General features: G+C 47.1%; 1 protein-coding gene across 1 annotated transcript in view; it reads right to left on the bottom strand.

Moving 5' to 3' along the window:
- Cul4a (cullin 4A) overlaps nt 1-12,786 on the bottom strand; it is a 43,112-nt gene extending 30,326 nt beyond the window's left edge. Inside the window, exons 1-3 of the mRNA XM_028766266.1 lie at nt 12,512-12,786; nt 12,107-12,222; nt 2,613-2,716 (exon numbers count right to left, since the gene is read on the bottom strand). Coding sequence (XP_028622099.1) covers nt 2,613-2,716; nt 12,107-12,222; nt 12,512-12,659 — 368 coding nt within the window. The 5' untranslated portion in view covers nt 12,660-12,786. The remainder of the gene's footprint in view (nt 1-2,612; nt 2,717-12,106; nt 12,223-12,511) is intronic.
- Between the last annotated feature and the right edge of the window lie 55 nt (nt 12,787-12,841).

Below are 12,841 nucleotides of genomic sequence, written 5' to 3'. Positions count from 1 at the left end.
GCCCACTCTGAACCACTGCTTGCTTGACTTCAGCAGCTCAATACTCTTGCTGTATTGTGGCTGAAAAAAATCATCCTATACGACACTGTTTTTTTTAAGACTATTTAATTATTAGTCAATACATCCCACTGGTCCAAAACTGTGTACAGTCTGGCCCTCAGCACAGCATGGGCCAGTCACTCTTTAGGTCAGAGGTGAGCTTCCCTTCTCTGGAAGCCTGTGGCAGCAACTGCTGCTTCTTGCCGGTGGGCTCTTCTCTGCCTGCCATGCACCTGCATGGGCTGTCTGACAGTAGCATCTCCTCGCTGGGCTTCCTGTCCCTCACACACCTGCACAGGCTGTCTGACAGTAGCATCTCCTCGCTGGGCCTCCTGTACCCCCAGCACTTCCCTCCTTAGGCAGATGGGCTTATCCTTCCTTATATCCTGAGGTGCCCATGGCCTTTGTTACACAAACACCCGTCTGTGATATCTCCATTAGAGGGAGTTCTCAGGCTGAAGTCTGAGTTGCTCACAGTGATTTTCTCAGGATCTGCTATGATGCCAGGCAGTACACAATAGCTTTTTTGGAAATGTGTTAGCTGGTGAAGGTTCTAGACTGCATACTAGCCAGGCTGCCCTATCATGCTGTGATCATCACATGACAATTTTATTGAGCTCTAGCTTGGAAACTAGCTCTAGTTCTCTCAGTGGCTTGTACAGCTTAAAGTGCAATTCTTGATGGCATACCCAGAACCAAATGCAGTCTGTGACCTGGACTGCACACACACTGTGAAGCTCTTAAAGTGCAATTCTTGACAGCATGCCCAGAACCAAATGCAGTCTGTGACCTGGACTGCACACACACTGTGCAGCTCTTAGGAACACACTTGGCACTCCGTCATGTTCACTGTCTGGTTGCATCCTATTGTTCTTCAAGGCACAGTCCAGTGGTGTCCCCTACTCTCCCTTACCTGCCACCGTGTGAGCTCTACCTGAGTTCTGTTGTGCTGCTGTGAGCTGCATGTGCCTGCATTCTCAGTGACATTAGTGCTTTTTTTTCCTCCAGTAAAACAAGTCATAATGTTTATAATCCTGCTTTCTTATCAAGAAACAGTAAATCCATGGCTCTGTCCTAGGGCTGTGACTCTTGGAGCACGGGAATCAGGTGCACAGCCAGTTTTCTATAATCCAGGATCAAGACACTGGGTAGGAAACAAAGGCTTGCTAAATGTGTGAACACTTAGGTCAACCCCAGAGTGGGATTAGTTGGCAGGATAATTAAAGCAGGGAATCAAAAAGTCATTTGCAGCAAAGTGGGGTTAGAGCAAAACAATGCTGGGCTCTGGCTGTTGACTATGGCGCCCTAGGCCATGGCTGCTGACCACGGTGCCACTCAAAGCACACTAGCAGGTTCTCCAGGGATTTGATCACTATGATCTTGTAAAATCTTTCTGTCTTTAGTTCAAAATGCTTACTGGAGAACACAGAGGCATCCTGATTGAAGCTGTGTAGCAGAACTCAAGATGGCCTCACAACCCTGCTGTGGGGTGCCAGCCATGCAGGCTCAGTGGAGGTCTTTTACCTAGACCATAGAGGCTCGGGGTCCAGCAACACTGCCAGCTCTGAATAACAAGGTCTGCACAGCTGCCGGGACCAAGTTTCCACAGGAGGAAAAAAAAAAGACTTCCTGAATCAGAAGAAAACCTTGACTACGAAGGCTCTGGGATATGTCTTAGACATGAATGCATGGAGCCAAAGGAATCACCACGGGTTTTACGCACAACACAATTTGTGCCCTAAAACTGCCTAAGGCCAGGTCAGACATGTCCTTGTGGTGACATGTCACAGGTGACATGGTAGAAAACCTCAGATGGCAGAGTCCTGTGTACATATAGTACATGCCTGACTAATTCCCTTCTTAATGGAACACTATAGCCAGCCCTCCTTTGTCTGGTTCTGTCCCTGGAGGTACAGTCTCAGGCCAGAGAGACAGGTTCTCCTGCCTGTCCAGAGTAATGCACAATCCACTGGGAGAAACTGGATGCAGCAAAGACCTGCACACAGTCCTCAGGGTTAAGTCAGATCCACTATGGCCAGATGGTAAGTAGGGACCTAGTTCCTACAGCTGCTCACCTGTGGGAGACAGGAGAGACCCACCCTTAGATGAGACAGCCTCCCTGACATACTGACTTGGGCCTGCCAGACTCTGAGCAGAGAAAACTACTGGGCTGTACCCTGATTCCTGACACACTCCAAGAAAATAAGCTGGGTATGACAGCCATATTTGTGTGGGGATTTGTCACATATCATGGAAAATAAATAAGATGATTTTTATTAAAGGACAGAACTTAAAGATATCTTCAGAAATTCCCCTGGATGTTCCACTAGATGCAGTCATATCAGCAACTGCATATTAGCATTTTATGCATAGCAGCAATGTAAATGTTACAAATTTCACTAAAAGAACTACTATAATGAATTATTAAACAAAAAGGTCCTCTGTTCTATTAAAAAGACTTAAAACCTATTATTTTATCTTAAGGATATTCATTAGTTCATCCCATTTTAAAAAGATCTGTGTAATAAACAGAAACACCATGAGGCAAAAAAAGCAAAGCAAAGAAAGGATATTCTCTGAATGGGAGGATCTGGGCTTGGACGTGGTCTTCACAGACCTGGCGTAGCTGCTTGTAGAGCGTTGGGGAGACTTTGTGAGAACACAGATTTTCAACAGCCTACAACAAAGGGAAGAGGTGGTTGTTCAGTACGAGCACCGCAGCTCTCGGAGAGCCCTGCAGTTACCTACCATCGAGCCATACAGGTGTTCAGGGCACTTGTGCTGCCCACACTGATGGTAACGGCCAACAACAAGGGCTCAGACTGATGGTACGCTTACCCACTATTCCTTGGGGGGTGGGGTGGGACTGGCACCTCAAGTCTCCAGCTTTGCCCTAGTTCAGCTGCTTTCCCATCAGGCTCTCCAACAGTACCAGGACTCTAAAGTGGGTTTGGATCATGTGGCCATTTTCTGATTCTCTAGGTGCAGACGGGGACACATTTATCCTAAAACTGACCCTGTGAACCTGGGCAGTGACAGGAGGGAGCAGAGCCCTTGCTCAGGCACAGCAGACTCCAGTTGTGTGAGTGAAAGACCTGATTCCTGAGTGACACAGACTAGGCCATGCTGATCCCTGTTTATTTACTGATTGCTGATATAGAATTCATTTATTTTGTCTTGATGAAGAAATGGCAACTTTTGTTTGCTTTTATTTTGTTTTTAAAAAATGATTTATTTATTTATTTATTTTATGTATGTGAGTACACCATTGCTCTCTTCAGACACATCAGAAGAGGGCAACAGACCCCATTGCAGATGGTTGTGAGCCACCATGTGGTTGCTGGGAATTGAACTCAGGACCTCTGGAAGAACAGTCAGTGCTCTTAACCACAGAACAATCTCTCCAGCCCTTGTTTGCTTTTTTGAGACAGGGTTTCTCTGTGTAGCCCTGGCTGTCCTGGAACTCACTCTGTAGACCAGGCTGGCCTCAAACTCAAAGATCTGCCTATCCCTGCTTCCCATGTGCTGGGATTAAAGGTGAACACCACCATCCAGAAAAGAAAAAAAAAAGCAACTTTAAACAGCCTACAGGAAAAAAAAAATCAAATCTTTCTACCCACTGAAAGAATGTAGTCTCACCAGTCATATTAACCCCCTCAAGTCTCGTGCACATGTCAGAATGTCGTTCCAGTGTGAAATGTAAACAGGAGTGCTCTCTAGTGAGGACAGAGACAACAGAGAACTTTCCCTCAGCTCTTTCCTTAAAGCGCCTCCTCACCTTCTCCGTCAATTCCGCCCCAGAATTGCACTCTTCATCAGTCAGCCCACATAGTACAGTAGAAAGCAAAAGTAGTTTCTGTATACGTCTACATGCCTCTGCACTTCTTGTCTATAAACATCCAGTTTGTGTGTATGGTATACTGTCCTTCATAGAATAGCAATTTGTAAAGAACATTTTTCTCTCTTTTCTTCTTGAGACAGAGTCTCTCTGTGTAGCTTTGGCTATCATGGAACTTGCTATATAGATCAGTCTGGCCTCAAACTCAGAGATCCTCCTGCCTCTGCCTTCCAAGTACTGGGATTAACAATGTACACCACCAGTCCCCACATATGAGCGTTGTCTTAGTGCTGCTTCCTGAGTCGGAGTCAACAGTCCTAACCCACTTTTCCTAGCTGTGACATGCTATCACTGTTATACCTACTAACATGAGACACACTGAGGCTTGCTTTATTTTTAGTATTTGAGAATACCTCAAGGCAGGTGGCAACCCACAGGCTGCACAGGCTTATTGTAGGCCTGAGTACAAGTGTGTACTGCCATACCTGGTCCTTGAGGCTTTTTCTAAACGTCCTCTCTTGAGGTAAGAAGGAAGGGTCCAGTCAGGCTAAGACAGTGTACTATGGACATTTTAAAAGGAGTCACCTTAGAGAAGCAAGATTTAGTCCAACAACCATAGGTGGGATGAGGCACCTTTTGGATTCCGCTTGTACCAGTTCACAGCTGTTCTCGTATCAACTCATCCCTAAAGCATACTGCTCATCTGTCCCTGAGGGTCACACCTCAGAGCAGACTACTTACCAACCAACAGACCACGCAAGGGCCATGATGCTGAGCACTGACAAGCATGGGCTGTGCTGTTCACGGCTGTCCATTTGCTCTTTTAAATACCACCTCAGAGTATTTACTGATACCTAAACAAAAATGCTTCCTGTGGCTGCAAACAGTTACCTCCTGGTGAAAAACGAATGAAACGAGGGACTACAGGTACCTGGAGGCCAGAGCTCTGCTGGTGTTAATTAAATGCAAATTCATGCAGAGATCTTTGGGCTAGAGCTGAAGCCACTGAAAGCAGGAACAAGAAATCACGGACTGTGTCACTGGATTTATTGACCAAAACAAAACAAAACACAAGTCTCAAGTGGCTGGCAAACCCTCAGTAAACTATCTCATATACCTAGTTACAACTGAACCCAGCCACTGCAGAGACATATGGTATGACAGGGTGGGACCCTAGATGACCCTGAACTCACATCAGAAGACCAGTAAGGCACACTGCCTAGACCCAGCAGTCCAGGATTAGTGGCATGTTCTGTGGTAAAAGATGGCCTGGGGTCACCATTCCCATACAGATTTGCTGCCTCCTACCGCTCTTCCCCCAACCCAGAGTAGGGCTGGGATACTAGACCCCTCTAGATGCCTACCTGAAAGAAATAAGTAAGAATACAAAATGAAACCAGGACTCAAATCCAGGCCAGAGGAAACTCAGAGGAGACATGCATCTGTCACTATCTTCCAAATCCAACCTTGGCTCTCAAGGCTGAGGCAACACACCCCTGTGAGGGCTGAGCAGGAGGCTGCTAGACCATGGCAGGTCTGGTAGGACAGACAAGTCAGAGAGGGCACACTCTCTGCTTTTGTATTGACTTTATGCTCTACTAATATGTGACTTCCTCAAAGTGGTCCCAGCCATACGGACTTGCCCACCACTCCCTGGGCTTGCTTTTCCACGTCAGTTTTAGTCAACCCTGTCACTTAGCTATACACAGATCCACACTGCTCCCTCCTTCACTAATGTGCCTGACAGGGTTGAACCTTCTAGCCCTGTTGTGTACTCCAGCCCAGAGCTGGCTTCTCCCTGGGAGATAGGCCACTCTGAGGAGTTTGTTCTCAGGTGGAGCACCACACTGGGTCTTCCTCTGATATGCACTAAGGTGACCAAAGGACAAAATTCAAAAACATAAGTCACAGGAGTACATCCTTCTGAGTGGTTCAGACTCAGGTCTTCATAAGCAAAGAGATCTGCAAAAAACAACCCTGCTCAGAGGAAGACACAGACGGTGGGAGCCAGGAGACCTCCTCACCATGAAGGACAGACAGAACCCAAGTGATACCCCACCCAGAAAACGAGTTGCTGGGCCAGCAGAGAGCCGTGACCAACGGGCTCCTGCATTTACACTAGACTTCAATGGAAACAGGAGGCTTAGGTAATTGCTTGGCCGAGGCCAGAATCACCCCTCTGCCCTTTACAGAGGCTAGAACTGAGTCCTCATGTGTGTCCAGTGGGATGGTGCCGCCTGGAATGCATGAGGTCCCACCCTGGGACATACTGCTGCATATTTGTGGTATGGAAGAGAACTTCTACTGTTGGGACAACTGAACCTGGATATTACACTCTTTAGGCAACGGAGCAGCTTTAGTATCAAGAGATATTTTATCAGGCCAAAAGCTGAGTATTTAGGTATTTGGTATAGTTCTTGCTCCCAGTCAAAATAACAAAAAAAAAAAAACCCAAACACTCAAACAAACAAACAAAAACAGACAAAGAACACAGATAATTTTAGGGGCCCTGGGCACCAAAAAACAAACAAACAAAAAAACCAAATAAACACCAGACAAAGCACCAGAAGCATGTTGGAGCCTTGGATGTTGCCTGGAAGTTGGTGATCTTTGGGAAGTTTCAGCCACTCCAGCTGCCTATCCAGTTGTAGGCTGCATGCAGGACCGAGTCAGGAGGTGAGGATCTTCAGGAGAGATGAAGGAACCCCCAACATGCAACAAAGAGACCCATTCTCGGGTAAGGAAACTACAAATGTCAAGGAACGAACCATCTAGAAGGGTGGAGGTAGTGGTGCAGGAGTTCTCATGCTGTTCTGAACAGCGATTTTTCCATATCCAGATGGAAACCACAGTCAAGGCACCTAGGAAGGTCTGCTTCAGTGGTAGGGTTGTTTAGCCCCGGATATAGCAATGATCTGCCCTGGCCTAACAAATCCTAAAAAGCAAGACTTAAGAACAGATGGTCTTCAAATCATTTAACTATGGCCAGAATAAAAGACAGGAATCTACAATAATATAAAAATATCTGGCATACTAGTTAGAATTTAGAATGTTGAACATCCAGTCAAAGGTTATCAGATTTTCCTTAATGGGGAAGAGGGGGACTCAGGAGCAGAGGTAGTGGGGTCAGGACAGAACGACAACCATAAACAAGATCCATGTGTCCAAAGGTTAGGCAGAGCTTCAGAAGCCTTCACAATGACCAGGCTGCACTCTTGGGAGGTAGCTGAGGGTGAGAGAGGCTCACCCTGTGGCACGGTTGGGAATGAGAGACTCTGAAGACAAGACGGCTGGTATCCTTGGGGGCACTCGGAGCCATCACCGTGCACTCAACATCTACTCATGAAGAAAACCAAGGTGAGGCTGGAGAGACGGCTCAGCAGGTAAAGGCTGCTCTTTTCAGGGGATGCATGTTTGGTATCCAGCACCCACTCAGCAATTCACTTCATTCCAGGTCCAGGGGATTCGACACCTTCTGTTCTGTGCACACTAGGCTTGGATATGGTGCACAGATGCGCATGCAGATAAACATCCATACATATAAAATAATAATAAAATGATGATGATGCAAATCAAAATGGCTCCACTAGGGAATCCCTTCACACATTAAGAAAGAAACAATGCCGGGGCTGGAGAGATGGCTCAGCAGTTAAGAGCACTGACTGCTCTTCCAGAGGTCCTGAGTTCAATTCCCAGCAACCATATGGTGGCTCATGACCATCTGTAATGGGATCTGATGCCCTCTTGTGGTGTGTCTGAAGACAGCTACAGTGCACTCACATACATACATACAGTAAATAAATAAATAAATCTTAAAAAAAAGAAACAATGCCAATTCTATACAAGGAAGAATAATTTTAAATTCATAAGGCCAACATTACTTTGACATGCAAACTCATCATAGACATAAAAAAATAATACAGTAAGACAAAGCTAACAGAACATTAACCACTCAAATTAACACATAAAAAAGGTAACATAAGCGGCCACAGTGGCAGTCGCTTTAATTCCAGCAGCACTCAGAAGCAAGTAGAGCACAATGAGTTTGAGGCTAACCTGATCTACATAGAGTTCCAAGCTAGCCAAGGATATATAGTGAAACCATGTCTTAAGCAAAAAAAAAAAAAAAAAAAAAAAATAGATAATACATTTCAACCAAGTAAGACATAGCCCAAGCATGCAAGACTGTCTTATATTCAAAACAGGAAAAAAAATTAATGAACATAATCAATAAACTAAGAAACAAAACGTATGCAATCCCACAATAGATGTAGAAATGTGCTTTCATTAAATTAACCAGGAGCAGAAAGGACCCTCGTACATGGCAGCATCATCACACTCAACAGTGGCAAACAAAAGGTCTCTGAGACCCGAGAGCAGGACAACGCCAGCTCTCTCACTTCTAACCGCTGTCCCAGAGGCTCTTGCCAATTGGCAAGACAAAGCCAAGAAACAAGAGGCACAAAACTCAGAAAGGAAAGGCGTCCTGGTCACACGTGATTGTCTAGACAGGAAACACAATGGCATCTACAGAAGACAGCCAAGGCTGCAAGTCAGAAGGACAACTTCAGTAGATAATAAAGCCAGCAGTGTTCCTAAATGACAGTAAGAACCACAAGTCAGAATTTAAGGTAAGATGAAAATTCCACAAAAGGTTTGCAACATCTTTATAACTGAAACAAGAAATCACTGCTGAGAAACATTAGCCCCAACAGAGCACAGTCAGTTCTCTTTAGGCCAAGTCAGTTCTCTTTAGGCGATCTAAGAGAGTCACCATAACCTCAAACCCAAGCTGGTTCCTTGAAGAAGCCAGAAAGCAGATTCTCAGATTCATAAAGAAATGCAAAGGACCAAGAACAGCTGAGCCAAATGTGGAAAAACACAAAGCCGGAGGCCAACCCTCTGACGTAATGCCTTGCTATCCCTCCTAGATAATCTGACAACTGGTCTTGTCTGAGAAAGGCAGTTGGGCAACAATGTGTCCAACCCCTGGACACTTAAAGGGAAAACACTGCAACTAGATTTATATCTCACCACACACACAGATGTCCACACAATGTACATCACAGATCTAAATGGAAAACTTTCAACTCTAAATGTCTACAGAGAAATCAATACAAGGGCTTAGATTAGGACAAAGATCTGTTGCTTTGTTTTTTTTGAGACAGGGTTTCATGTAGCTGGCCTTGAGCTGGCCAGCAGAAGAGGCTGGCCTTGAATTCCTGACTCTCCTCTGCCTGCTCAATCCTGGGATTACAGAAGGGTGCTCCTATTACAGTTATGGCAAAAGTTTATTTTTTATTTTTTATGTGAATACTAAAAACATAATCTAAAAGAACAGCTGATACACTTAACTTCAAAATTTAAACCACTGTTCTTCAAAGGACATACATTAGCTAAGGGATAAGTTACAGACTAGAAGAAAAATATTTGCAACACCTATATAGAACTTTTATGTGGAATACATACTAAACTCATACATTTAATAATGGGAAAGTAATCTAAGCAAGTGAAGCTGGGCACCCTGGCTCATATCTGTAATCCCAACACTTGGGAGGCTGACGCAGGAGGATTATAAGTTTGCAGCCAGAGCAAGCTACACAGTGAGATAAGAGGGAAGTAGAGAGAGGCGGGTGACACGAGGAGGCAGGAAGCCAGCAGATCTCAACAGTAAACTGCATCCAAAGTACAGAACAGTACAGGCACAAGAACCGACCCCCGCCGTCAACAGGGATGGCAAATTAAATTGGTTTGTAAAACTCGACAGTACCAAATGCTGGTGACAATGTGGAGCAAAGGGCCCTCGTGCTACCTGCAGGGTGGAAAATGGTCACTCTGAAGAGCGGCAGCTCCTATGAAATTAAGCCGTATTTTCTATATAAAATGTGGGGTGTTTTCCCCAGAAGAATGAGAACACATTCCCACACAAGATGTATTCAACTTTGCTAGCAGCTCTGCTGGCAGTGTCCTCACTGGACACACAGGACGTCATCGTCCACTACCTGATGAACAAGCCAACTGTACTCTACCCACTCTAAGCATTAATACAAGTAATATGCACTTGGGGGCACACAGGAGGGATTCGAAAGAGGGTGTCTGGGGGCCATGAAGAGAGAAAAGGAGAAGGAAAGGGGTGGAAGGAATTCTATTTCAAGTAATAAAAACATTAAAAACAAAAACAAACAAACAAACCAAAATACCAAAATGTTAGCACCCGAGTAAAAGGCAAACTGCATTCTAGGTAACAGCCAATGACAGGGGACGGCAAATGCAGGACTCCTTTTAGAGGTGCAGTAGACAGAAACACAGCAGCAGCTGCCATGGGAAGGGATGACTGCAAGGGATTGCCCTTCTTTACGGGGGATGGAAACAGTCTACATTTTCATTGAGGGGCTGGCCAACAACTCTATTTTAGGGCATTAAAATCTACTGGAACAACAAGTATGCTCATGTAAGCCTATAACCCCCGACACGTGAGGGGCAGCCTCAACTAACTCCCCAGTGAAACTTTCCCCCATGTCTGTGAGTACACTGTCGCATCACTGAGGGCATCAGGTCCTATTACAGATGGTTGTGAGTTACCATGTAGTTGCTGGGAATTGAACTCAGGACCTCTGGAAGAGCAGTCAGTGCTCTTAACTGCTGAGCCATCTCTCCAGCCCCACAGTGAATCTCTTAAAAAATTAAACCAACTGACTCTCTTTTCCCCTAAAAAAGTAAAAAAATAAAATAAACCGATTGGAGCCCATGTTATATGCCCCCAACACTGTACTCATAAGCACATACTAAAAATGATTAAAATAAAAGTAAATCTTTAGGCGGTGTAGCAGTGTATAATGTTCATCCCAGCACCAAGGGACAAAGGCAGGGGGATCTCCGTAAATCAGACTGAGATCACTTGGTGGTCATAGTGAGTTCTAGAACAGCCAAGGCTATGCAGTGAGCCCTGTCTAAACAAAACAAAAAGAGAACCTTAAATAACATCCTGTCCCTCAGTACACAATCAACTCACAAACTTAAGACTAAGGACAGACACATATATATCAATCTGTCACTATAGGCCAGTGCTCCCTTACCCAGAATGCTCAGGGCCACTAGTGTTTTGGATTTCAGATGTGCGCAATGATGTACTTGGGGAATGAGAATCAAGTCTAAACAAAGCTCATTCACATCCCATATCCCCTGAACACAGTGTGAGGAGTTTCTTGTCTTATCATCGTCTGTGGAGATGATATGTGCATGTGTTTGTGTCACGTCAAGAGTCTGGAGGTCAGTTTTCTCCTTTCACCTTTTTGAGGGTTCTGAGGTTCGAACACAGGTTGCCAAGCTCACTCTGCCAGTGCTTTACCTAATGGGTCATCCGGCTGGCCCTGGCTCGACGGTCATTTTACTCAATAGTTTTAGCACACACTGTGCTCCATCTGAGGCCAGGCAGAGGAGGTCAGGTGTGAATCTTTTTTCGTGAGGGCACTACAGGTTTTGGATTTGGGAGTTTGGAGTCCAGAGTGATCGGCTGGTCACAGATTCCTTTGGGCACTACTGCTTACTGTTCTTCTTGTGCTTTCTGTAGCTTACAACACACTCAGTGTGGAACCAGGACAAAACAAGCCCCTTGGGTAACTTTTAAGTAACATATAAGTAACTATATGCTCTACCATGAACTAAAACATAGACATTTTGTGAACAATATTGTATAAAACCATGACAGAAAAGTGTGCTTGAAACAGCAAAATGTACTTCTGATGAATTTTTTTTCCCTGCTGCAGACAAAAACCCATCTTTAAGTGAAAACTACCCGAATCTCTCTGCAACCTTATTTGCAGTAATTAAACTACAAAACAGTGTGTGTGTGTTGGGGAGGGGGGTGCGTCACAACACAGTGACCCTACTATAGCAAGTGGAGCCGGAGTGAGTGTTAATGGATCACAAGCTGGCATTCTGATAACACTGCAGACTGCCGGAGCTCTGTGCCTCTCAGCTCCAAACATCTCCTTTCTTCTGGTGAGGGGAAAACTTACACCTCCTAAGCAGCCTGGTCTAAGCCTCAACACACAGCACTAATCCAGGGCGGCGATCCACAGAAACACCTGCTGACCCAGGACTTCGCGGCTTCCGCTAGGGAAGGCTCGGGCCGCAGCTTTTCCCCGGGCGGGCCTCCCTAGCGTCGGCCCCGGTGGCTGCGGGAAGAGGAAAACAGCCAAGTGCTCGCAGGCCCTCGCCGCCGCTCACCTGGTACAGCTCCTCCAGGTTGTACCTGATGGATGTGCTGCTCTGGATGGCCTTGACCGCTTCGTGAAGCTTCCGCCACGTGTCCTGAGTGTAGTTGTCAGGCAGCCGCGGCCTGTCTGTGGGGAGAGAGGGTCAACGGCCGCGCGGGGACAGGACAGGCCGGGGCACCGAGGCAGGGCCCGGCCGGGCCGGCCAGGAGGTGTGGGATCAGGGCCAGCTGGGGCGCGGGGACGTGGCGGAGCATGAGGTGCAGGGACAAGTCGGGTTGCAGCGCCGAGACGGGACAGCGAGAGAACAAGGCGGGCTGGGGCGCGGGGACAGGGCCGGCCGGGCAGCCGCAGGAGGCCCTGTCCGAGCGCGCGACCTGCCGGCCGCCCCGTTCGCTCCTCACCGGAGCGCACCCACCTCGGAAGTTCTTGATGACCAGCTTCCTGGAGCCGCCCGTGCCCCCCGGTTTAGCGGGGCCACCGGCCAACGCCGCGGGCTTCGTGAGGCCGTTGGTGCGGCCCATGAGAGCCGAGACGCTGCCCTTCCGAGGGCCCTCGTCCGCCATGGCTGGGCCGGACGCCGCCCCGCCCCGCGCCGCCCGGCTCCTCCTCCTGCCCTGCGCCCGGTCCGTGCGCGCCCGGCTCCTCCTCCTCCTCCTGTCGGGCTCCGCCCGTGAGCGCTCGGCTCCTCCTCTTTCTGCTCGCGGCCCGCTCCGCGCGCCCGAGGTCCAACCGCCGCGGCGCGCAC

This window comes from Grammomys surdaster, unplaced genomic scaffold (genome assembly GCF_004785775.1).
Source record: "Grammomys surdaster isolate TR1022 unplaced genomic scaffold, NIH_TR_1.0 167, whole genome shotgun sequence".
Lineage (NCBI taxonomy): Eukaryota > Metazoa > Chordata > Mammalia > Rodentia > Muridae > Grammomys > Grammomys surdaster.
Note: the sequence above shows the minus strand (reverse complement) of the source record. Positions and strands in the feature narration are given on the sequence as shown.